General features: G+C 64.1%; 2 protein-coding genes across 2 annotated transcripts; one reads left to right on the forward strand and one right to left on the reverse strand.

Annotated features, from left to right (window-relative positions):
• Positions 1–66: 66 nt before the first annotated feature.
• Positions 67–19,585, forward strand: CHLRE_11g467678v5 (uncharacterized protein). Its single transcript, XM_043067431.1, has 28 exons — positions 67–456; positions 654–744; positions 917–1,046; positions 1,310–1,382; positions 1,777–1,946; positions 2,632–2,870; positions 3,368–3,516; positions 3,934–3,994; positions 4,493–4,612; positions 4,842–4,934; positions 5,255–5,323; positions 5,546–5,647; positions 5,920–5,985; positions 7,315–7,407; positions 7,651–7,737; positions 8,192–8,277; positions 8,468–8,540; positions 9,024–9,173; positions 9,512–10,939; positions 11,426–11,629; positions 11,895–12,061; positions 12,285–12,444; positions 12,636–12,762; positions 13,148–13,197; positions 13,403–13,507; positions 13,751–13,930; positions 14,483–17,487; positions 17,790–19,585. The coding sequence occupies exons 1-28, from the start codon at positions 266–268 to the stop codon at positions 17,968–17,970; spliced, it is 7,650 nt and encodes a 2,549-aa protein (XP_042919428.1). The 5' UTR covers positions 67–265; the 3' UTR covers positions 17,971–19,585.
• Positions 19,586–19,610: 25 nt separating this feature from the next.
• On the reverse strand, positions 19,611–25,726 carry CHLRE_11g467679v5 (uncharacterized protein). Its single transcript, XM_001698695.2, has 5 exons — positions 23,365–25,726; positions 22,951–23,067; positions 22,574–22,677; positions 22,193–22,339; positions 19,611–21,949 (listed from the first exon to the last, which is right to left on the reverse strand). Exons 1-5 carry the CDS (start codon positions 25,179–25,181, stop codon positions 21,780–21,782), a joined length of 2,355 nt encoding a protein of 784 aa, XP_001698747.2. The 5' UTR covers positions 25,182–25,726; the 3' UTR covers positions 19,611–21,779.
• Between the last annotated feature and the right edge of the window lie 127 nt (positions 25,727–25,853).

Consider the following 25,853-nt stretch of genomic DNA (forward strand, 5'->3'; position numbering starts at 1 on the left):
TCAGACGCCGCAGTTGTCTCGCACGTAGTCTCGCTTAATTGAACCCAAAGTTATTGTGATACATTAATGACCTTATTAACAGAGACGGGAACTTTTTCGTTTGGCCCCAAACACCCAACACACAGCCCCACGCACATTGTTTTTAGTTTGTGACCTTACTACAATATCCTAGCAATAGGCTCATTAGACTGCATGTTTACGGGGCGTGGAGAGAGGAAGGGCCCATGCCCCGGGACTTGAGCGTCTGAGAAGGAGCACTGGCAAAATGAAGCTGCGTCAGCGCACGGTTGGGGCCCAGCTGAGGTCCCAGCCGGTATCTAGCGCAGGTGGCCCAGCCAACAGCGGCCCTCCAGCGACGCCCTCGGGCGGCATCGCGCCGGTGTCAATATTTGGTGCAGCCGAGGCGCTTGCAGACCCAGAAGCACGAGGATGGATCCTCACCTGGTCATGGACCTTGTAAGAAACTAAAGCGAGCGGCTATTGTTGTTGGGGCGGACCGCAACTCCTCGGCTGCCCTTGTGGTCAAATCTAGATTCAATGCCTCCCATCTATCACAAACTATAGACCTAACGAGCTAGCTCTAGTATTGTGGCATTGTGGGCCACCCTTTGCTGACGTGCCGGCCAAAACTCTTTGCATACCTTGCGCCGCAGCACCGGCTTCTTTGTCTACATAACTGCATCATGGCTTTCGGGGCTATGGTACACGACAGATCCCCTGGCGTACGCCGCGTTGCGGGCCCAGGTCAGTGCATGCGGCGCCACGCATGCCAGACCCGGCCGCATTCACACTACCGGTTTAAGGGATCAAGGCTTCAAACATACTAATGACTCTCTGGTCGAGGTAGATGGGCCTTTTGCTGGACTTAATGAAGCCTGCTGGGCAATGCATGACCGCGAGGACCGTTTTCCAACAGGTGCCAACACTGGTGTACCAGATGAGCTCGACGGCGTTCTTCACAGCGTTGGTGCTGAACTTGACCTCGCTCTTGTTCGAAGACAACGCGCCAAAACGGCAGCTTGCGCTGCTCAGCTGCGCCATCAAGGGTGGGTGGTGTGTTGGTCGGAGCCGGCACAGGGCACATGTCCCAATGGGCCAGGAGTGGGCGCGTAGTGCACAGCTTCACGAGGTGTGGCAACTGCCAGCACGCCTTGCGGGGCAGTTGCGGGCAGGCAGGGCAGTTCGCCCGGAAGATCCGCTGACCCTTGCCCAGCCCCGCCGTCGTTGGGCGTTCCGTCTGCGTGTCTTTGCTTGACCCACATGCTGTCCCCCCGCTCTCTCTACCCCCGCACCTTCCTGCTGCTTCCAGGCGCTGCGTGTCACACGGACCTACTACTGGTCACCGGCGGAGCCACGGTGCTGTACGACGCGTACGGCTCCATGTGAGTCCTTGGCTCAGCCGTCAGCAGCCTGGTCACGCAAGAGTTGATGAGCTCAGCTGGGCTGGGATAGGGTTTGGTGGGTGCGGGATTGGCCGGGCTTGGGTAAGGGCACCCCGACGGGTGCAATGGCAGGCAGAGGAAGTGTGATGGTGGCAGCGGCAGCCTGAAGGGAGGGAAGGAGGGCATATGGTTGGGTGGAGGCACCAGGAGCCTTCAGAAACTCCGCGCTTGGCCTCTGCCTCAGCTCTTTGCCTCCGGCCCGCCACCGGGCAAGGCAACCATGATGGGTTCGCACCCAACAAAAGCAGCCCCGCCCCGTCTTTCGCCATGGCCCGTTCACCCCTCTCCTCGCACGCACCCCGCCCCGCGCCCTCTTTCCCACCCACCCCCACAGCTGCATACCGCAGCGCTACGTGCAGTGGCTGGTTACTACGCCCACCATGGTGTATATCCTGTCAAAGATATCCGACTTCACGCCGCGCCAGACCGCCACCGCCATTGGTCTGGACGTGCTGATGGTGCTGTCTGGTCTGGTCGCCAACTTCCTGCGGTCCCCCTACCTATGTGAGCGGAGGGGCGGCGGAGGGCGGGGAGGGCTGTAGATACCAGCCCAAACTAAACCGAACCCAATGCAATAGAGCGAGGAGGAGAGCGTGGCCTGGAGGGGAGGGAGGGTTGGGAGGAAGGGGAGCGTTGGGAGCAATAGAGAGGGGGGTTGCTTTCATCATTTCCAGAGTGGAAATGACTCCGAGCGGTGGAAGGAACGTGGGATTGAAGCGTGGGAGAGCGTGCCGTCCGCGCTGTGGCGGTGCCGCACTGCCGGCGCCCAATGAAAGGACCAAGTGTCACCTGGGCAGTATGGGCAGGGGAGGGAGCTGGAGACGAATGGGGGCCATGCGGGTTCCTCGTTGTAGAGAGGTGCCGGCGGCGAAGCGCCCAGCTGCGCCCTCGGCGGGTGGGTGGCCAGGGTAAGATAAGCGCCCAAGAGACCGCGAGGCGTCGCAACTACGGGAGGGGCAATCAGCAGGCGTACGCAATCAGCACACCGGCCTGTCAGCCCAGCGGTGCTGTGCAGAGCAAGCCGCAACCACGCAGAACCCGCATCCTACAGGCCATGCCGAACCTACATACGCCTCCCCCATGCGCCGACACGTTACGCGTGCCTGCCTGCCTGCCCTCTCCCCCTCCCTCTCTCTGCCCTCTCCCTGCCCCTGCTTTTCCCGCTGCTCCCGCGCCCCACCTGGAGCAGGGGTGGCCTTCCTGACCTCCACGGCGGCCTTCATCGGCGTGCTGTACATGATGGGCCTCATGGTCTACTCGGCCGTCAAGGAGCACACCAGCGCCAACTCCCGCCGCAGCCTGCTGTTCATCTACATGTGCACGTTGTTCATCTGGAACCTGTTTCCCCTGGCCTGGATCCTGCACGTGGTGCACCGCGGCTCGCCGGCCGCCGAGTACCTAAACGTTTTCGCCAACTTCATGGCCAAGGTAGGGTTGGGAGGGAGGGGCATTGGGAGGGGGAGGGGAGGTGGGTTGGGAGGGGGAGGTGGGTTGGGAGGGGCGGAGTTGGGAGGGTGGGAGGGGGTTGGGAGGTGGGGGTGGAGGGGGGTTGGGCGGGGGGTTGGTAGGGAGGGGGTGGGAGGGGTGTGGGAGGGGCGTGGGAGGGGAAGCCGTTCATGTGGAGGACGGAGTGATCATAACACAAATGTGAAGTGCCGACGTCCAGTGGGAACAGCGGGTCCTACACCGTTGGCGCCAGGTTGGTGAGAGGGGAGGGGGGCGTGGCGGGGGGCGGGGGGGCGGGGGAGGGGTGCTGGCGTGGAGTTCGGGGGTGCAATGCTAGCTGCACTGCTGTGCTGTGCTGCTGGCTGGACGGCCTGATACGGCTGGGGCAGGTACCTTGGGCAGCATACACCAAAGTCGCCTTAGCGAAACAAACCTTTCTAAACTTTTGAACACGCGCACGCACACGTGAACATGTACAGGTGCTGTTCAGCTCCTCCATCATGTACGGCAACTACATGACCATTGCGCAGCGGCGGCTGCTGGCGCAGCAGGACGCGGAGAACGCCAACCGCGTGCAGATGATCCAGGACCTGCGTGACAGCGTGACGCGCAAGGACCAGTTCATGAGGTGCGGGGAGCGCTTGTGTGTGTGCTTGTGTGTGTGTGTGTGTTAAAGAGCACAAGGAAAACGTTGCGCAAAGACAGTGTATGCGATGCAGCAAAGTGACGGTTTTGTGTGTGTGTGTGTGTGTGTGTGTGTGTGTGTGTTGGTGTGTGTGTGTGTGTGCCTGTGTGTGGGTGTGCCTGTGTGAGTGGGCATGTGTGTGGGCCTGTTAAAGTGAGGCACAAGAGACGACATGAGCATTTGCGTGCTGCCAGTCGGAAAGTGTGTGTGAAGGGGAACAGAACACGCGCGCGCGGGTTGAGCCGGTATGTGCGTGGCTGCGCCATCCCTCCTGCTCTTAGCGTGCTGATTGGTTTCTCTTCCCTTCCCCCAGTGCATCCTGTACCCCTTTTCCAAAGATCCTTGCAACCCCTCCCGCAGCTTGATGAGTCACGAGCTGCGGACGCCGCTCAACGGCATCATCCAGCTGTCAGATGCGCTGGTGCGTGGCGGGAGGCGGCAGCGGCAGAGGGCGGGGCAGCGGCGGTTGAGGGGCAGGGGAGGGGAGCGGGAGGCGGAGGGGAGGGAGCTGGAAGGGAGGGAGCTGGAAGGGGAGGGGAACGGGTGTCAGGAGCGGGACGGAAGGATGGGCGGCACGAGCGGGAGGGGAAAGCGCGGGAAAGAGAGCGAGGAAGGGAAGAAGGGAAGGGACGGGGGAAACGGCGGAAGGAGAGGGAACAGGTGCACTTTCGATGCGTAGAAATTAAAAAAAGCTTGAGGCTGCGGGACTAAAGGGGACCCGCCGTCGTGGAGGAGCTTCGCGGGAGCGGCGCTGCTGCTTGAATAGCACGGCGTGAGCATTCAAGCCGGCGTAAAGGGCGGGGCCCACGAAGAACGCTCGGCACGAATGAGCACGTGCACAGCTGAGTGAACATGAATGAACACGTACCGTATGCTTGCGAGTGTGTCCTAACTATACTGACTATCTCCTGAACGACAGGTCCGGGGTGCGGGCGGCGAGATGAACCCCAAGGGGCAGCACTTTGTCAGGACCATCAAGAACAGCTCCAACCACCTTCTCAACATCATCAACGACATCCTGGATGTGGCAGCGCTCAAGGTGGGCGAGTGGGGGAGACGTGCCTGTCGCAGGAACGAGCAGGCGGCGCGAGGGCCAGCGATTGGGCTCGATCCTCGCCTCAGGGGCGGGGAAGCAGCGACGTTTGTGGGGTTGCGCATGGAAGACAGATTCCAATATCCACCGCTTAACAACTCATTCACTCAACATCACGGCAGCTGAATGCCTAAACAAACACATTACAAACAATGCAATCACTGCTTGCTCGCAGGAGGGCAAGCTGACCATCAAGCACGAGGTGTGCTCGCTGGCCAAGGCGGTGGACCACGTGGTGGACATTGTGGCGCCGCTGGCAAAGAAGGAGGTGAGAGAGAGGGGGGCGGCAGGGGAGGAGAAGGGGCCACGGAGGGGTTGCAAGGATGTTTGGAAAAGCGGTCAAGCGAGGGGGGGGGTTATGTGTGCCCGAGCCCAATGAAATAGGTCCCAATAGTCGAGGAATGGGGGGGAGCGGATGATGCGCTAGAGGGGCCGAGAGGGGGCGGAGGGTACAGCGGCTGATGCTGCACGGCTCTGCGCTGGATGCGCTGCGGTGGTGTGTCGCGCGACGCCTGCTGTGCTGCCTTGCGGTGCGGTGTGGTGTGGTGTGGCGCCTGACCTGTGGGATGCCATGCGGGGCCGCGCCAGGTGACCATGGAGCGCTGGGTGGACCCCGCCACGCCGCTCATCATCGCCGACTTCAGCCGAGTCATCCAGGTGCGGGCGTGTGAGCGTGCGTGCGGCTGGGCGAGCAGCTCCCCCCGAGGGGAGATCTAGAGCGACCAGGGTGTCGTGACGTGTCGTGTCGGCCATCGCATTTGTTCCACCCAACACGACGCAACACAAGCACAACACATTTGGCAACAGAAAATTTCAAAACAAAATACAGTGCAGCGCACCGAAACACGACACGCACACGCACACACGCTCCACACACAGATCCTGTACAACCTGACCGGCAACGCGCTCAAGTTCACGAACAAGGGCCGCGTGGGCGTGCGCGTGGAGCCCAGCGCGGACGGCACACACGTGCTGCTGCAGGTGGGGTCGGGCGCGTGTGTATGGGAAGGGGGTGAAAGTGGGGTTGCAAGGATGTTCGGAACAGCCGTACAGCGGGAGCGGAGAGGCGGGAAACGGAGGTAGGGTGGGTAGGGCAGGCAGGTTTGGGGACAGGCATCATGGGTCCAGGGGACGGCGGCCCAACGACACACTGCTCCGCATGACCCAGTACGGCACCGCCAACTTCCCCGATGAGCTCTCTCCAACGCGAAACAGCACATGAAAACAAAACACACATGTTCTGTTCCACACAGGTGTCGGACACGGGCATTGGCATTCCCAAGGACCGCCTTCACTCCATTTGGGGCGCCTTTGAGCAGGTGCGTGTGTGTGTGTTTGTGTGTGCGCGCGTGTGCGTGAGCGGTTGGTGGGGCGGGGGGCGGGACGGCAAGGGGGTGGATAATCCGGGAAGGCTTGCAGTGAGGGGCCGGGGCTGGACAATGCCCGCGTGCGTGTGCGGGCACACGGGGGAGGCACCCTAGGTGAAAAAGTGCATTTCTGGACCCTTATAAAAACACCCTTTGGCAACTTGCGCAGTCACCAAAATCGGGCAGCAGGTTCGTGCTGAGCAAACACTTGATGTTCGGATCCCTGCGCAAGTTGCCAAATATGGTGAAATATGTCATGCAAGATGGGGGGTACGAAACGTGTCAGAAGGGGGAATCACTGACCCCAGACTTCAGCGGATCCCTCCTAAAATCTTATGAAGCATGGCGGACACTACTCATATGGATTCTGTGAACTCAGGGGGGTGAAATATTATACGGGCTGGGAGAACAACCCGCGTGTTTGTCCGGACGGTGGGCACGCATGGACCAAAACGTGTCCAAACCGACATGCGTATTCTAGCCGGCCGACTAGCTAAAGCTTCTATTGTATATGTGTATAACGTGAAGCGAGTAGACAGGGGCTCAGATTGGCCTGTCTGTCCGCACATTGAAAGCATGTTGCCCTGGAGGGCACGAATTCCAGCATCCTTTGCTGCCGTCGATTTATAAAGATCAGTGGATGTTGTTAAACTACTTATTGAACGAAGAGGATGCCTCCTCGCGATCCCGACTCCAGGTCACGACTAGTCTCCAAAGGGTTGCTTTGAGCCTAAATCGCATGTTGGAAGACTTTATGATTGCTAAGCGTTAGATTGAGCCTTGTATCGGAGCTACAGGGTCCGTTGGCGCAAAGCATTTAACATCTATTTGCACGATCGTCGGCAAACGTTAATGTCTACTGATATCTATGATATATGTAGCATGTAAAAGCCATTGCAACTTGTCCGAGCAGCTAACTCGGCCGCATGAGTGAGGGGAACATATTCAGACCCCTCGGCATGGTGCCCCCCCCGTGTGGTGTGCGGGTGATTGGCGTGTCAGGGGGGCAGGATGATGGCGGTGAGGGGCGACCGGGGATGAGCCACGCTACACAGGTCCACCTCACCACGTCGCCCCCTATCCTCCAGCTCCTCCTCCCCTTCTAATCCCCCCTGCTGTCTACTTCGCTACACTTCTCTGTACCAATCTTTGCAACCCCTCTGCTGTCTACTTCGCTACACTTCTCTGTACCAATCTTTGCAACCCCTCTGCTGTCTACTTCGCTACACTTCTCTGTACCAATCTTTGCAACCCCCCTCGCTCACGGCTTTCGGACACCAGGTGGACATGTCGGTGACGCGCAAGTACGGCGGCACGGGGCTGGGCCTCAACATCGTGAAGCAGCTGGTGGAGGCACACGAGGGAACCATTGAGGTGCGCTTGGCGGGCGGGCGGGCGGGCGGGCGGGGGTTGTAAATACCATGCCAAACTATTCCAAACCAACCTTGGGGGTGTAGTGGTGGCGGGATGACGGCAGTCACGAAACGCGTGTCATGCGCGCGTGTTTTGCACCCACACCAGTGACCACCTATACGGCTATACGCTCACACTCAATGCACCGGACTGGAACAATCACCACGACGTCACGACGTCACGACGTCTTGTCCGCCCCCCCAGGTGGCCAGTGTGGAGGGCCGCGGCACCACCTTCACTGTGGAGCTGCCGGTCCTGCAGAGCAGCACGCGCCGCAGCCTGGAGGGGCAGGTGCGGCCGGCATGTGTGTGTGTGTGTGTGTGTGTGTGTGTGTGTGTGCGTGCGTGCGCGTGCGTGTGTATGTGAGCGTGTGGAGGGGGAGGGGGAGGGGCGAAGGGAGGGAAGAAGGGGAGGAGAGAGGGATGGAGAGGGGCCAGTGAGAAGGAGGGGGAAGGAGGAGCAGCGGAAGGGAGGAGCAGCGAGATGACGCTGCGGGGGGAGGACCTGGATGGAGTACTTCCTACGTTTGTGCATGGGGGCAGCAACGCGTCCACGCGTCTCGGCCGCCTCGCCGCCCCGCCACTGCGTCTCATTCCTGTGTTGCTGGACCCCCCTATACCACTGTTCCTGGCTGCGCCTTCACTTCGTAACTAATCATGAATGGCTACCCCCCCCCCCCGCGATGCCTTCACGTCTTAACTAATCATGAACGGCGACCCCCCCCCCCTCTGCGCGATGCCTGCAGGTGCTGGACAGCCTGACGCGGTGCGGGCACGCGGCGGCGCGGGACACCATGGTGCAGCGGAGGACACGCAGCCGGCCCTCACTCGGGTGTGCACGGGGGGAGGCCTCGGGGGCCGGGTGGGGGGGCGTGCGCGTGTGCGTGTGCGTGTGATTGTGATTGTGCGTGCGCGTCTGCGTCTGCGTCTGCGTGTGGCGGGCGGTGCCAATCCTCTCCCCATTGTCAGCAACATGCCTCCCACCTCCATGCCTCCCGCCTCTCTCCGTTCCTGTGGTGCAGTCTGGAGGACACGATCACGCAGTTCGCCCGCGGCGTGCAGCGGCGAGCCAGCGGGCTGCTGGGGGTGGCCAAGGTGGGTGGGGGGGGTGGGGGTGAGGGGGTGGGGTAAGGTGTGTGGGTGCAGGTGTGGGTGCAGGTGGGGGTGCAGGTGTGGGTGCAGGTGGGGGTGCAAGGGTGGGTCGGGGTGGCCAAGGTGGGTGCAGGTGGGGGTGCAGGTGTGTGCGGGTGCAGGTGCAGGTGGGGGTGCAGACGGGTGGGCGCTGAGGGATGGGCGCTGAGGGATGGGTGCAGGCCGGTGGCTGAGAGTTTGTGACACCCAGCGAATGGGGTTGATGCGGCGGGAAAGGGGTCCGTTGCCTGAGCTTTGTAGCAGCAGGCTATGCACAGGGCTGATCTGGGTCAGGAGCACGCCGCCTGTCGTACGTCGCGGCGCCTGACCGCCTGATACCCGACACACGCTGCAGCTCCTGCCGTTGCAGCTCCCTTCCTCGACTCGAAACGCGCACAAATGTCCCTCCTGTCTCTCACGTGTGCTCCTGCCTGCGCATGCACGCAGGCGGCACAGGAGGCCGGCAGCAACGCCGGCACCGGGCCCGCCGGCAGCACCGGCGCAGGCGCAGGAGGCGGCGGAGGGGCCGGCGGCGGCGGGCAGCGCGACAGTCTGGACCGGGAGGAGGGCGAGCAACTGCTCCGCAAGCGCACACACGTGAGTGGGGGCTTGCGCGGGGGTGGGGCAGGCGCGGGGAGTCGGGGATTGCTGAGGGGAGGGCGTCATAAGATGGACGGGTGCCAGCACTGGGTCTTCTGTTTAGGAAAGGGCATGGCGTGGCGCATACGGCTGTCCACGTCTCGCGTTGCGTGCATGGCGCCCGTAACGGGGCGGCATGCTGTGGCTTCTAGCCGCTTTGATGCGCGCACACGACTGCTGATGTCCACCTCTCGCGTTAATGCGTGCATGGCGTTCGTGTGTTTCGGACGCTTCTGGACGCTTTCGGACGCATTGCGCAAACGACTGGCTCAACTCGTTTACACATTGACTGACAGGAGTTGGAGCACGAGAGCCGGCTGGGCGATTTGGCTCGCCGCACCGTGCATAAGCAGTCGATGGAAGAAGCCGACCTAGCTTCTAGGCAGCTGCTGCTCAGCGATTACGAACGCCGGGCGGAGCGCGACACCCGCTCCCTGGAGCGAATTGACTCGGGCCAGCCGGGGCTGACGAATGGCGGCGGCGAAGGAGCGGGGGGAGCAGCAGGAGGAGGGGCAGGATCAGGGGGCGGTGGAGGCAGCGCACCCGGCAGTGCTGGGAAGGCAGGCGTAGCGGGAGGGTCATGTCGTGGCGACGTCCGCGGTGGTGGCACGGATGGCCGCGGCGGCGGTGGCGGTGGCGCAGGAGGCGCAGGCGGCGGTGGCGGCGGCGGAAACGGAGGTGGTGGGGCGAGCGGCGGCGGCGGGCGGCGCAGTGGCGCCCCGACTAGTGGGAGAGCGAGCCTCGGCGAGCTGCCGTCGGGCGGCAGTGGCGGCGGCGGCGGCGGCGGCGGCGGCGGCGGTGACGGTACCCCCGAGTCTCCACGCTCCGCAATCGCAAGAAGGGGGTTGCTTGCTATGCGCCAGTCCTCACTAAGTAACCTCCGGGGCGCCACCTCAGCCAGGGCCGGCGGCGCCGCCGGCGGCGCCGCCGCCAGCGGCGGCGGCGTTAGCGTGGGCCGCTGGGCCAGCACCACAGACACCGGCTTCGCCAACCAGGGCGCCGCCGCGGCGGCCTGGCGCGGCGACTCGCACCGCACCCTGCCGGGCGTGGAGGGCGGCTGCGTCAGCGTCAGCAGCGCCAACGGCAACAGCATTGCTGACGTTTACGAAGCGCTGCAGCTAGCTCGCGCAAGCAACGAGAGCGGCGGCGGCGGCGGCGGCGGCGGTGGCGGCGGCGGCGGCGGTAACGGCAGCTCGCTCAAGGCCAGCGGCGGCTCGCTGGCGTTACGCATGTCGGCGTACGGCCGTACCGGCTACGGCGGCGCCAATGGCGGCGGCGGCGGCGGCGCCAACGGCCTTAACGGCTACGGCGGCGGCGGCGGCGCGCTGGGCGGGTCGGGAGCCAGCGGCAGTTTGCTCAAGAGTGCTCTGGAGTCCGACTTGTACCGCAACGGCCCCTCGCCACGTGATCCGTACGATTGTGACGCATCCAGCGTCGGCGCCGACAGCGAGTACGAATGGGTCGGTGACGGCGGCGGCGCCGGCGGCGGCGGCGCCTTTGGCGGCCGCTCCCGCGGCCCGACCAGCACCGGCAGCTTGGCCCTGGGCGGGATGGCGTGTGGGCCCGGCGGGCGGCGGCACCAGCCGCCCAAGCCCAGCCTGCGCAGCGGCAAGCTGACACCCATGCTGAGTAATGCGGCGGCGGCGGCGGCGGCCATCACCGCGGTGCCGCCGGGGCTGACGCTGGACAAGCTGGCGTACAGTGACATGTACGGCACCATCCAGGTGGGCGCGGGGCGTACGGCGTGCCGTACGGCGGTATCGATGGGGTATTGGGGGCCGGGTCTTTGAGCCGGGTGGTTTGAGCCGCGCGTCTTGGGGGGAGGGGAAGGGCTTTTTTGGGTAACGGGCGTTAGTCGGCTGCGGCTGACGCTGTCGACCGGGTGCAGCATGAGTAGGCAGGCATGGCTACATGGAGCCCGTGGACTCAGGGCGACAATTGCATGGGGGCGCTTGCCGACTAGCTACCTTGCTTCGTTGTGCCGACCTGGCCGGAACACGACCTGGAACGCTGCACATTTCGCCTCTACCTGTGCTCTCCGCTAGTTTGCTTCAATTTGGGCTGGTATTGTAATTACAGCCCCCACCTGCGCCCACCTCGCAACCCCCGCCCTCGCCCACCGCCACGTAGCGCCTGCTGTTCCCCAAAATGGCCTACCGTCTACCACAAATGATGAATGTAACCCCACCCTCGCAACTCCCCTCCCCCAGGTGCTGTCTGTGGACGACGAAGACATCAACCAGATTGTCCTGGAGGAGATCCTGACCGACAGCGGCTACGCCTTTGCGCGCTGCATGGATGGCGCCGAGGCGCTGGAGTGGCTGTGCGCCTCCGACACCATGCCCGACCTCATCCTGCTGGACTGCATGATGCCCGTCATGAGCGGGCACGAGTTCTGCGCCACGCTGAGAAAGGTGTGTGGGGGGGGAAGGGCACGTGTGTGTGGGGGGGGGAAGGGCACGTGTGTGTGTGTTTGGTGGTGGGGTTGTGAGGGTGGCGAGCATTGTGTGTGTTGGACAGCTGGGTACTGGGCGTAGGTGTGGGGGCGGGGCTTCAATTGCATTTTGTCAAATATCCTCCACGCCTTCCTCACATCACGGGCTCAGCACCGCCTTCTCCTTCTCCTAACTACCGTACTCATTCCTGAACATTATTGGCACCACTCCTGCCCCTGTGCAGGTGATCCCGGGCAACGTGCTCCCGGTTATCATGGTGAGCGCCAAGAGCGACGAGGAGAACATCGTGGAGGGGCTGCGCAGCGGCTCCAACGACTTTGTGCGCAAGCCCTACCAGCGCGAGGAGCTGCTGGCGCGCATTGAGACGCAGCTGCGGCTCAAGAGCGACAGGTGGGGATGGGTGGGGGTGCGGGTGGGGGCGGGGGGTTGGTAAACACCAGCCCAAACTAATTGGGGCGGGGGGGGGGCGGCTGGGTTTGAGGGTGGTTGAGTGGCCGAGGCGGCCACAACCTCGCTTCTTGGTTATCATAATCAAGAATGTCGGCTTCCCCCCCATGGTCTACCGTCTACCACTTCCTTAACTAATCATGAATGTAACCCACTCCGTGTGCAGCTGGTGGCTGGCGGAGCTGGTGAACAACGTGGACGGGCGCGAGACGGAGTCCATGAAGCTGCTCAAGAACATCCTGCCCGAGAGCATCATCGCGCGCATGCAGCAGGGCCAGAAGTTTGTGGCCGACAGCCACGGCCACGTCGTCATCCTGTTCTCGGACGTGAGTCAGCTTTTTCGCAAAACTTGGTGGCGACATCCGTTTCCGCTTGCACGCGCAGCAATGGTCGCATTTACCGTGCCGTAATTTGCTCATGCCGTTGCAAGGGCCGCCAAGGCCAAGCGTGGCCCCGCAAAACTGTAACCATCAACCGCCACAACCGCTAATAAGCGCTGTAACCGCTGTAATCGCAGATCGTTGGCTTCACCTCCCTGTCCTCCAAGCTGCCCACCGCCGAGGTCTTCCTCATGCTCTCCAACATGTTCACCGCGTTTGACAAGCTCACAGACCGCTTCAGCGTCTACAAGGTGGAGACCATTGGTGAGCTTGGGGAGGAGCGGGCGGGGCAGCGGGCAGGGGAGGTCAGGGCGAAGGAGCGGCCGGGGGAGCGGGCGGGGGAGCGGGCGGGGGAGTGGGCGGCGGAGGTCAGGGCGGGGAAGCGGCCGGGGGAGCGGAGGATGTGGAGATGGGCGTGGGCGGCGGCAACTGCAGGCTGGGCGCTGCGCCTGGCTCGTCCGGTAGCCGCGCCCTCTGGCCCGGCTGCCTGCTGTGTACATGGGCATCCGCATGCGCCGGGTAGGGCACCTCTCTTGCGGCTGTTGCCTGAGCCATTCTGACGCCATACTGGCTATGAGCTCACCTTGCCGCCCCCTCCGGCCCCGACCCCGGCTCCGGCCCCGGCTCCGGCTCCGGCTGTGGCTTCCAGGCGACGCCTACATGGTGGCTGCCGGGCACGACGAAGACGAGGACAAGGAGGTGCGCCCGCGCGGGGGGTTGGGGGTTGCATTCTTCCGGGGGGAGTGGCGGCGGACACGGCGCCGTGCCGGGAACTTGCTGTGCCATTGTTTGCCACAGTGTACTGTCGAAGGAATGAACTACAGACGGTATCCCTGCGTCCCTGCTCATAACAAATTTCTCGACACACAACAAAACAATTTCGAAATGCAATCGCGACGCACAGGCCAAGGGCAGCCCGCTCATGCGTGTGTTGGGCTTCGCCCGCGCCATGCTGGATGTGGTCCGCAACATCACCGCGCCCAACGGCGAGCGCCTGCGCATACGCATCGTAAGTTGCGCTGTAGCTGCCTGCGTGTTGGAGTTGGACGGGTGCTTGGGTTCGTGCTGGTCGGGGTGTCACGTGCATGTCGAGCCCGCCCCGGACCTGCACATGAACACATCTGAGGAACGCGCCACGTACATACACAAACACGCACATCGCTTTGCTGCATCGCATACACTGTCTTTGCGCAATGCTTTCCTTGTGCTCTTTAACACACATACACGCACATCTCCCCAACCCCACGTGCAGGGCGTGCACTGCGGCCCGGCCTTTGCGGGCGTGATCGGCATGAAGTGCCCGCGCTACTGCTTCCTGGGCGACACCGTCAACACCGCCAGCCGCATGGAGAGCACCGGCTTCCCCATGTGCATCCACGTCAGCGAGAACGTGTTCAAGCACCACCCCGCCGCCGAGGCCGAACTGCAGGAGGTGGGGTGGGGTGGGTTGCAAGGATTGGTACAGAGAAATGTAGCGAAGTAGACAGCAGGTGTGGTGTTGCGCGTACCAATGACCGCCGGCGTCCACAGGTCCAGCGCCAGAGCTCGCCGTGGCGTCCCGTTTCGTGCTGGCTATACCTAATTCTAGAAGTAGTGCTCAGTGAAAGGTTTATAAGCGCGTGTGTGCATAGTAAGCTGCTGAAACGTCGTTGTTCGTGGTTTGTGCGAAGAAATCTGGGTGGGTGGGGGAGGCTGAGAGGGGAGGCGGCCGACAGGGGCGGGCCTGGACGCTGCAGCAACAGCAAAAGCCGGGCAAAAGGGGCGGGGAGGCGGGTGAAGCAAGCGCAGGGCCTGGGTTTGGGCAGCTAGGAGGCTGCTAGCTTGGCTAGCTCGGCTCTGTGCCGCGTCCTGCCCGTTCGCAACCTCAAAGAACACTTGGACCCTTCATAAAACCCTTTCATGATGAGTACAAGCGAGTTATGGTCAAACGCCTGTCTGCTCATTCGCGCACCCACTGGAAACCCCTCGCCTCCCGCGGCTGCAGGTGGGGGAGCGCGACATCAAGGGCAAGGGCCACATGCGCACCTACGTGGTCCGCACCGGAGCCTGGGAGCAGGCGCTCCGGGACTTCGCCGCGCGGCAGCAGGCGGCGGCGGCCGCCGCGCAGGCGCAGGCGCAGACGCTGGCGCTGGCGCGACAGCAGGCGGCGCTTCTGCAGCAGCAGCACGAGCAGCTGCAGCTGCAGCTGCAGGCAAACGGCGGCGGCGGCGGCGGCGGCGCTACTGCTAACGCGGCAAAGGCCGCCGCCGACGCGCTGGCGCAGCTTCCTGCCAGCCTGTCGTTTGACTCAGCCTCCGCCGGCTCCACGAGCAGCATGCTGCCGCTCAGCGGCGGCAGCGTGGCCGGCGCCGCCGCCAGGACCGCAAACAGCCTGGCGCCCGGCGCTGGCGGCGGCGGCGCCGCCGCCGGCGCGGCTGACGGCGGCGGCGGCGGCAATGGCTGCGGCGGCGGCGGCGGCGCGGTTCGCATGGGACACCTGCTGTCCACAGTTGCGGAGGAGGGCTCGCTGCCGGGCTCGCCGTCGTCCTTCGCCGCCGCAGCCGCGGCGGCGGCGCTGTCGCCTTCCGCCGCCGCGCAACAGCAGCAGCAGCAGGCGCCAGGCTACCACCCCAGTCACCTGCGCACGGCGTCCGCCGGCGCTGGCCGCAGCCCGCTCTCACGCGGCGAGCTGCCGGCGGCCGCGTCGTCGCCGCTGCAGCCTGGCGGCGGCGCCGCCGCCGGCGCTGCGGGCAGCAGCCCCCTCCTGCCGCCGCTGCTGCGCGGCGCCAACCACTATACCGACCCGCGGCTTGCCGGCGGCTTGCGCCCCAGCTTCAGCACGGGGGGTTACGTGTTGGAGGATGACTCGGACGATGGCGGCACCAGCACAAACACGGGCGTCGGCGGCGGCACGGGACACGGCATGGGCTCCTCCCTGGGCGAGGGACGAGCAGGCAGCATCTCGCTCACTGGCATCGGCGCGAGAAGCTTCACGGGCGCCAGCTGTGGTGGTGGCGCCGGAGGTGGCGGCGGCGGCGGCGGGCTGCGCATGCTGAACTCGCCAACTGGTCAATACGACACAGGGGATGCAGGGGAGAATGGCAGCAGCGGGCCAGGCGGCAGCGGCGGCGGCGGCGGCGAGGTTGGCGGCAGCGGGGGCACGCCGTCTGGCCTTCGCGTGCACGTGCCGCGCAGCCTCAGCGGGCTGAGCGGCGGCAGCTACGGCAGCGGCGGCTCCACCGGCATCGGCATGTCGCGCGCCGGCTTGGGCAGCGCCACCGCCGCCGCCGCCGCCGCCAGCGGGGCGTGCTTCTTGACATCGGACGCCGCCGACGCCTCCTTCTCCGGCGGCGTACTGGCCGCCACCACCAGCCACGCAGCGCTCGGCTCCGGCGGCGCCGCTGACTCGCAGCACGCGCCGTCTGCGGCAGGCGCTGTGATGGGCAGCTCGCCCGCTGCGGCGCTGCAGGTGTCGCCGGCGTCACCTGGCGGCGCCGCCGCCGGCGGCCTCGGCAGTGGCCTTTCGCCGCAGTCTTCGCTGTACGGCGGCGCGCAGCTGTTGCTGAGCCCCAACAGCGCCGGCCTGCACTCGGGGCACGCCAACACCACTCTTGCCTATCTGGAGCAGCGCATTGCCAGCTTAGGCACGCAGCTCGCTACCGAGGCCCTGTCTAGGCAACGCCTGCAGGACGAGCTGGACGCGGAGCGGCGGCGCGCCGCCGGTGCCATGCAACAGGCCAGCCTGCTGATGCAGCAGCTGCGGAACGCGACGCAAGCGGCTGGCGGCGGCAGCGGCGGCGCGCCGAGTTCGGTGGCGGCGGCGGCGGCGGCGGCGGGGCAGGAGCAACACCTGGCCCGGCTGCAGCTGGGCAGCGGAGGTGGAGGAGCGGACGCCGCTAGCGGCGGCGGCGGCGGCGCCGCGCTACCTCCAAGCGCGGCCGTGCCACTGAGCCGACTGCCGCCGCCGCCCCGCGGCGCCGGTGGCGCAGTTGCGTCGCTGCGGGCCGCCGGTGGCGCGAATGAGCTCTTGCCTACGTCGAACGAAGCCAACAGCAACGCCGACGCTGACGTCATCATTGGCGGCGGCGGCATGTCGAGCACTGTAGTGCCGGCGGCGCAGCCGCCATCGTCCTCTGCCTTTGGCAGCGCTGGCGCCGCCACCTCTGGAGGCAGCGGCAATGACGACCAGGAGATCACGCTGGCCTCGCCGTTCGTGTCAGATCTGCCCGCGTATGCTCTGGAGGCTGGGGACGTGGTCCCCAACAGCCTTGATTTCGCCTCGCAGGGCTTCGACCCCGGCAGCAGCGGTGCCGGCGGGAGAGGCGGCGGCGGCGGCTCGAGACACGCGGGCAGGGCGGCGGCGGCCCAACAAAGGCCGTCCAGCAAAGTGCAGCGCATGAACGTGGGCGATGCGGCGGCGCTGATGCTACAGCCGCCGAAGGCGCAGCAGCTACAGCCAGGCAGCCAGTCGACCGCTTTTGTGGAAGCGGGCGGCGTCGGCCGCAGCGGCGCGAGCGGCGGCGGCATTGCGGAGCCACTGCCGGGCTCGGCGGCTGAGGCGTACTCGGGCTACAGCCGTCAGCAGCTGGAGGACCAGCTGCTACTGCCGGTGCCCATGCCCACCTCCATAACGGCGCTGATGCCCGGCGGCGGCACCGCCGCCGCCACCGCCGCCGTGGGCACTGCTACAGCCGCCTCCACCACCACCACGACCACCACCACGGTGTCCCACCACCGCCACGTCTTCCACACTAGCGCTGCCGCCGGCCTCGCGCTGTCTGCGCACCCGGCACCGGGCAGCTCGCCCCTTCCCGCCCCCTCCTCCTCCTCGCCCTGCACGGCGCTACAGCCGCTGCAGCTACAGCCACCGCCGCTGCCGTGCTACAGCCTTGACGCTCTCTTTGTGGATCTGGGTCTGGAGCCGTACCTGCCGCGTTTCCGTGACGAGGCCATCCGGCTCGACATGCTCTTGTCCATGGACGCGCAGCAACTGGAGCGGCTAGGTCTCAAGTGAGTAAACCATTTAACAGAAGGGGCAGAAAGCTCGTTTTCGGGCGTTGGCCGGGACTGGAAGACTGCTGGGCATTAGATTGGGAGATTGATGGGCATTGGATTGGGAAACTGCTGGGGGGAAGGACTGGGACGCTGCGCTGTCGGTTGTAAGGATAGCGCTGTCGGTGTCTGCCTACAGTAGTTGACCACGTTGTGTAGCACCACCACCACCACCACCACCACCATCAACCACCACCACCGCCACCACCACCACCATCATGAAAGCCGCAGTAACGCCCGCACTGCACCACGACACACAGGCCGCTGGGCTACCGCATCCGCGTGCGTGAGGCGGTGGTGGAGCTGGCGCGGGGCCTGCTGCGCTCCAGTGAGGATGCGGCGGTGCTGGTCGAGATGTCGCAGCAGCACCAGCACCAGCAGCAGTACCGCAGCCAACAGGCGCAGCAGCTGCAGCAGCAGCACCAGCCGCTGGAGCGGTAGACGGACATGCTGAGGGCGATATGCGTCCGCGGTGGCAGCGGCGGTGGTGTTGGCTGCGCGCGCAGCTGCAGGCGTGTCAGTAGTGCACTGGTGTCGGGTGCCCGTGTCAGGCGGCGGGGCAGCAGCTGTTGCTGCTGCGTCAGGGTGACGGAAAAGAAATGTGCAATGCGTGTAAAAAAGTGCGAACCTGGGTAGGAGGCGCGGCCTTGCAGGAGGGTGGCAGCGAGCTGGCGGCTGCCGCTGCTCCCAGGCAGGCAAACAATGGGAAGGATCGGGAAACGGCCGAGCGGTGGTGGTGTGACACTTTTTTGGAATGCAGGTTCGGAGGTATTCGGAGGTACTGTGATGCTTCGGGTGGAATCTAATTGGGATGGCCACTTGACCATTGCGGTGGACGATGGAACTTAAGTAGGCTTGGAACGATGTGCCTTGAGAGCAATCAAACCTCACACACAGAGAGCATCAGCCATGCGTGCGCGTGCGTGCTATGTAGGTTTGCGGGCCGTCTGGGGGTCAGTGGGTGGTGGGGAAGCCATTGTGAGGTCCGGTCGCAAGAGCCTGGAAGCGTGAGCAACCGTGTCACTTTGATAACTTGCTGCATCCTACACTGTGGTGCCGGAGTGGTCAAGGGACCGCTGCGGCGGCGTGGGGCACACAGTGTGTGACCAAACTGCGCATTTGAGTCATTGTGCACCGTACAGGGTTGTTCCTTGGCTCGTGGCACCACTTCTCCGGCCACGAAGCTTGATGGTGCGCGCTGTGACCCATCTACGGGCGTGTCAGGGGAGGCGCGAGCATGATAGTGTTGATTTTGACGACACGCGACACGCTCACGACGTGATGGGGAACAAGCCGATTGTTGAAGCGGGCTGAGGGTGCAAGTATGGGTCACGTCTACATGTGATCAAGCTGTGCAGGCATGCTGTCAACGGAGGATTGTGCGCCGTACAATAAGTACGGACATTGGAGTTTGCGGTGTTTTGGCAGTCCCCATACATAGCCATTCAATCAACACATTTGTATGCATGAGCAATGGGGCCACACCACTTTTGCCAATCGCCTTATCAGCAAACTGAATAGCTCATTGGTGATCTGCCGAAATAATTTCTATCATTTAGGTGCTGTGCAGAATGCCACGGGTGCTTACAATACTTTGCGCGAGTCGGGCGAGGGAAGGCGGCTTGTTGCTTGCTGGTGCGTTGCACGCACGTGGGGCGAGGCTAGATTCGGCTGTCAGCCACCTCACTGGGCGGCACGGTGCGGGTTGTGCGTCATGTCACCTTCAATGCATTTGTTGGCGCTCCGCTCCATATTGACTGCGTGCGTGCATGCGTGTGAGAGGGCACACAGCTAATGAAGCACGAATCATTGCGCCGTGTCGCGCGTTGAAATTCAAGTGATGAGAAGCGAGAGAGGTTGTGGAGCGTTCTGTTGTGCGCCTTAGGGCGCCTTCGATGGGCAGGCCAAGTCTCACGCTGTGACGGCGCATAGCAACGTACGGCAATATCTGCGTCTTTGGCATGCGCCATCATCGTGGCGGAGATGGTTCCCTCCTGACCTGGGTGCTGGGCACCCTTGCTTGGTCGGACTGTCCCTTTTGTAATGTCGCACTCATAATCGTCAGGCCGCAAAACCTCCAATCCAGGCGAGGGGTTAGGCGTGGCAGGCGGCCGTTGGCTCCGCAAGGCCTGGTCGCAGTCCTGGCCTCCCGGGCAGCGCCCGTGCGCGCTTCACACATAGCATACCGCGTCACCGCGTCCTCTGCACTCCTGGTGCACATAGGTAACCTGGGAGCGCACAACTCACCTGCACGCTGCAGGCTGCAGCAGGGGAGGGCTGCAGCATGCGGATCCGCGGCGCCCCAGAGGTGTCGTGTCATTCTGCCGGCTTTGCACGGCGCCGCCACCGGTCACACCACTTCCCCCCACAGCAGAGAGGACGAAAACTTGCAGTCCCGAGGCTGTCACCAGGTGTGACCGCCTGTCCACAAGTCCATAGCGAAAGGGGCTCAAAGGGGCTCAAACGCGCCCGAAAGCCCCACACAGGTTTCCAATCGAGCTGCACGCATGTCCGGACCTTCCGATTCATTCCTCTCAACCTCCTCACCGACTTTCCCAGCACCATCCACTCTCACAGGATCTGGGGCATGTGCTCTTCCCTTCCACACCCGCGTCCACCCGCCTCCACTACCGCGGCACCTCCTCGTGATACGCTTCAGTCCTACGTGCGCTACTGCTCCGGGACATGCTTCGGGACATGTAAGCCGCCAGTGCTGGGCCCAGGTCCTGCGCCGCTGCGCAGCCGCCGCCAGGCCCTGCACCGCCGCTACCTGCGCCAGGCCTTGCGCCGCCGCCGGGCCCTGCGCCGCCACCGCTGATTTGGACCTACTGCCCATTTGCAATAAGTAGCCCGTACTAGATATTTATACGTAATGACACCCGCGGTTTGTGTCAGTACTGAGTTGCCTTGCATGACAAATGCGACCTTCCGCTTTCCCACTGCCGCACCCATGCCTTCAACAGTTCAACAACACGGTGCGGTGCAGTCGTTACGTTTACCGCGCCTCTTGCTGTTCCTCAAGATGCACGAGCACGTGTAACCACGTATGCGCTCGTAGACACAACATAAAACTCATGCACCGTCCGTTGCAGCGGACATACAGCTTGCCCGTGTAGTGCAATGCTGGTGTGCAGCCGGCGGTTGGCAAATTGGGTTCCTTTCAGTTCAACCCTACTTCCTCCACCTCGGCCCCGCATCTTCGGGGTCCAAGCGCGACCCCAGCCTGCTTTGTGCCGTACACTACATCCAACGTCAAACGCCACAGTCTCAACCTCGTCCCTTCCCCCTGTCCATCGCCCCATCCCTCTGTCCCTCCATCCATCTCATCCCATCCATCCTCCCCATCCCTCCATCCCACCCACCCATCCATCCCTCCATCCACCGATTCCATCCAGCCCATCCAATTATCCATCTATACACAGGGTTCTCATCCCCTTGGTTTTTTACTCCCGTCGGCGGTTGAAAGGCACGTGGCCATGGCCACATAGACCCACCGCCCGACAGCGCTCAATTTAGCTGCAAAGTGGCGAACTGAGGCATTCATCTCGCTAAGACCCTCGCTCAAGTGTCGCATACAACATTTGGACTTGTGTGTGACGAGGCTGGAACACTGGAAACACACGTGCTGTACACACATCATCAGCGTGCATAAGTATGATGTGCTACCATTGCAACGATACGACAAGTGGAATAACTGCCCAACACGGCGTATCGTCACTCAAGAAGGTGCAGCCCACGGGCTTAGCCATGCAAACTGGTCTGAGGCACGCAGAAAACAACCTGCTGTCCCCGCAAAACTCGTGCTACCACCAGTGCGATCATGTGGTTAACATACTAAGACGTAAGACAAACATACCCCGCCTCCTAACGTCACACCTGAGTACTGCGTGCCGGGGACTGTGTGTGCTTCCTCTGCTCCGTTCCATCGCTCGGTCGTAAGTAGCCCACCTCGGTCTAAAAAAGCTCACCGCGCACTCTTCCGCTCTCCCTGCGCTCCCAACCACTCTCGCTGTCTGACATTTTACCAGCCACTCTCGATTCACATGCAATCATCGCAGCAAGCAAGCGCTACGTCCCCAGGTAAAAGCTTCATGCTCCAAGCTCTGAGCTCCGAGCCAAACGGTCGGAGCTTTCAGCTACGAGCTATACGCTCTGAGTTCAAAGCTCTCAGCTCTAAGCAGAGCCGCCCACGCCGGCGCCTTCGCCACCGGTGCCGCTCTAGCCTGGAGGCGCCGTCGCTATGGCTCCACCTAAGCTCCCAGCCAATAGGTGGGGTAGCGGCGGCGCCGCGGGAGGTTGTTGATCGCCAGCGCCACTACCAGCATTGCCAGTGACCCGAAAAACACCGTCAGCACCAATTTGAAGCCGTACCAGTCCCCCATGCTGTGCGCTGACGCGGCAATGAGGGCGGTGGCGCCGCCTGCAGGTGGAGGGGAGGCGAGGCCCGGGGGCGGGAGGGTTGTCAGCATCAGTAAGTCTACCGCACGGCAGGTCCGGCGGAGCGTCGCAGCCCGTGCATGACTCATCAGCCCTCAAACCAAGTCCCAATCAAGTCCCAATCAAGTCCCCATCAAGTCACCAGCAACCGATCGTGTCAACAGCACCGGGGTCACCCGCACCCAGCACCACGGGCCAGCACCGCTGCCACCACACCCGCACCCACCGGGCGGGTGCACGGTGCGTGTGACCTGCATCACCGCCAGCGCGATGCTCATGCCCAGTGCGCTGCTGAGCCACAGCAGCTGCGGCACGGCATCGCGGAAGGCCACGCGGACGATGCAGCCCACGATAGCGGAGAACACCTGCCCGCCTGTGGGAGTGCAAGTGTTTGCGGATCGTGTGTGTGTGTGTGTGTGTGTGTGTGTGTGTGTGTGTGTGTGTGTGTGTCCTTCCTTACACAGGTAAGAGTGAAACCAAGGTATGGTAACTACCCAGCCACGCAGCCCTCCGCAGCCATCCACTCTAATTGCGCAGCCATCCCGCCCAAACACCAAACTACCCAGACCAGTAATATTTTTCTTGGGTAATCGGGGTCCCAACGCACCTAGCAGGTTCCTGGGCTGTCCCAGTTTTGAGGCCGGCACTCCGAACAGCAGCACGGCGGAGGCGCCGAAGGAGGCCACCATGAGAGGCGTGTCCACCTCGGGGCTGCGAGGAGAGGGGAGGAGCAGAGGAGGGGAGAGGCGGGGAGGCGGGGGAAGGGGAGGGAGGGAGGCGTGTGTAAGAGGGCACAAGGGAAGCAGACACACAGGGCAGTGCAGGAAGACCAGAACCCCATCCATCTACTTGGCGCCATCGTTGACGAGCATTGCGTACGGCAGCCCCTCCCCAGCTAAAACCCAAATGCCATGCGGACGAACAAGGTCACATCCATATCAGGTCCAAAGATCTACCATACAAACAACTGCAAGACAAACTCACGTGAGATACTGGTTCATGATCGCGACCACGCAGATGGCCACAAACGCGCCCAGCCACGACCAGGCGATGTCCTCCGCGCTCTCGGGCGGAAGCAGCGTGTCGTTCACACCCCGCCACCTGGCGGTTAGTTGGTTGGTTGGTTGGGCGGTTAGTTGGTTGGGCTGGGTGGGCTCATGCGGCATTTCAATGATTGGGGGAATGTGTGAGGTGCTTTACTGAGGGCATCGCTATGGGCAGCGTTGGAATGGTGGGTGCTGAGCGTGATCTGTCGCGCGCTTCTTGTAATGCAGCACCGCCTCCTGCAAGACCTGCAAGACCTGCAAGACCTGCAAGGCCTGCAAGGCCTGCTACCCTTCAAGACTTACAAACCCAGCCCCTGTCCTCAACACTGCCGAGAGTAAGTTACGGACTCACTTCACAAAGTATTCTTCCGCGCGTTGAAGCAGCCCCTCCGGAGGGCCCTTGGCAGCCTCCGCCGCCTCCTCCGCTAGCGGAGCCGCCGCTGACGGACCCTGCGCGCCGCCGCCGGCGCCGCTACCAACAGTTGCGGCCGTGGCGGCGGCGGCCGCGGCGGCGGCGGCAGCCGCCAGCGCCGCGGGATCCCAACCGCCGCCGCCGCCTTTCATGTCCAAAAGGAGAATGTCGCCATCCCCAGTGCCGGCGCTGCCATCGGCCACGGTGCCGACACCGCGCCCGTCTGCACTCAGCGGCCGCGCCGCCGCCACCTCTGCAGCTCCCTCAGCCCTCTGCAGCTCGGGCGGCGTCGGGGCCGGCACAGGCGCGGATGCGGGCCCAGCAGGGCCGTTCACGTATGCATCCGCATCCGACCGCTTCTGTTGCTGCTGCTGGTGCGGCTGCTGGCGGGTTTGCTGGTCGCGGTCAAGGGTAGGGTCGTAGTAAAGGCTCATGGGGTTGCGTGCGTCGTCCCAATGGCTGACAGGTAGGCCTTGGGCCGGCGGCGGCGGCGGCGCCGCCGCCGTCGGTGCGAACGGCGGCGCAGCCAGCTGCTGCTGCTGCTGCGGCGGCCTTGCCGCTGCTCCTGGCGAGTGTGGCGCCGACAGCTCGACCACGGTCGGCAGGTGTGGATGCGGCGACTGCAGGTGCGGGTGCGTCCGGCTGGTGTGCGGGTGTGCGCCGTGCGCTGTCGTGGCGGCGGCGGCCGCCGCTGTGGCAGCAGCGGCCAAGACCTCCGCTGCGCCGCCAACGCCGCCATCCGGTGACCCAAGCAGCTCGTCAATAGCACCCAGCAAAGGCCCGCTGCTCGCTGCGCGCGCCATGGCCGAAGCCGTCGCCACGGCAGCCGCTGCCGCCGCCGGCGATGGCGGCGGCGCTCCCGCCGCCACCGCCGAACCCGCTGGCGGCGGCAGTATGGCAATGGAAGACTCGGAAGGCGGCATGCCGTACTCGACAGGCGCATCCAATGTGTTGTACGACAGCGGCGGCTGCGGGTGCGGCTGTACGTGCGTTGGCCGTACCGTGCTACTGCGCACAGTCCAGTCGCCGGTTTCTACGGCGGCTGTAGCGGCCGCGGCTGCGGCCGCTGCTACAGCCGCGATGGCTGCAGCGTGCGAGCCGGAGGCGAGTGCAGCCGCGGGGTCGGGCACGGGCATGCCGTCAACATCAAAGAGACTGCGACGGGAGACGCCCGAGTTGTGGAGGTTGCTGCTGCGGCGGCTGTGCAACCCCGCTCCTCCTCCGCCGCCACCGGCCGTGTGGGTGCGGCTGTGCCTGAAGCCACCGTGCGCGGAGCCGCCGTGCGCGGAACCTCCTCCTCCACCTCCTCCGGGCCCGCCGCCGAAAGCGTGGAAATGTGTTAGCTGCTGATACGCTGCATTGTAGGCGGCGGGGTAGGCGGCGGAATAGGCACCGTGCGCGCTGCGGTTGCCGTAGTTGCCGCCGCCTGCCCCGCTGCCAACCCCACCGGCTGCGGCGGCGGCGCCGCCGCCTTTGCCGGGGTGGTAGCCTACGGTCGGGTGTGCGCTGCGATCTACGTGTTGGTGTGGGGCGCCGCCCTGCGCTGCGTGGCCGGCAGCGGCGTGGCCGGCTGCGGCTCCGCCACCAGTGCCGGTGCCGGCGCTGCCAAGGCTCTGCAGGGCATGCCAAGGGGCGGTGAGCGCCCGCCGTATCGCTGAGCCGGGGCTGTGGCCGTGGCCATGGTCTGGTCTGGGCGTGGGTTGGCTGGCCGCCTCTGTGGGAGTGGCAGGTGCGGCGGCGGCGCCGGCGGCGGCCATCACTCTGGTGGTGTCTGGCGCGTTAGACTGAGGCGGCAGCAGCGGCGCAGCAGGCTGCGGCTGCGGCTATGTAGTAGTGTATTGGTGAGGGGGAAGGGCCGCGTGTCGCTGAAAAGGCGCTGAGGCCGGGGCCGGGGCCGGGCTTGCCACCTGGCCCAACCGCCGCCCCTGTAATCAGAAGCAACTGCCCTTTGCGCCCAGGCACTTGGTGCCAGGCCAAGCAGGCAGGCTAGCTGGCCGAACCTCTCTTCCTACTACAACCTGAGCGCGACGGTTCTACGGGGCGCCGGCTGTCTGTAAGCAGCGTACTGCACTCGGCGCACTGCTGCGCCGGTCGTGCCAAGTAAGCGTGAGTGAACCGAGTCGCTGACAACGGCTCCGCCGAGCGCGGAACCTCCTGCTGGCTGCAAAGCGTTGCGCTAGGGAGTCGACTGCTGTGTGCGCAGGTAAAAGGCCTTCGCGCGGCGCGACGTGGGCCAAGACTAGAGTCAATGCGCAGAAGTTGGTGTGGCAGACGATGCTTCAAAGTCCCGGGAAAGCTAGCCAATGGGTGAAATGCCTCTTCCGAGCGAGCGCCCCTTTGCTGTGGTCACGCCACCGCGCATGTGAACGCGCAGGTGAACGCGATGAGCACAGTAAACCCTTTCTGACAGTTCTGGCTTGCTATCTAGA

This window comes from Chlamydomonas reinhardtii, chromosome 11, assembly GCF_000002595.2.
Source record: "Chlamydomonas reinhardtii strain CC-503 cw92 mt+ chromosome 11, whole genome shotgun sequence".
NCBI classification, from domain to species: Eukaryota; Viridiplantae; Chlorophyta; class Chlorophyceae; order Chlamydomonadales; family Chlamydomonadaceae; genus Chlamydomonas; species Chlamydomonas reinhardtii.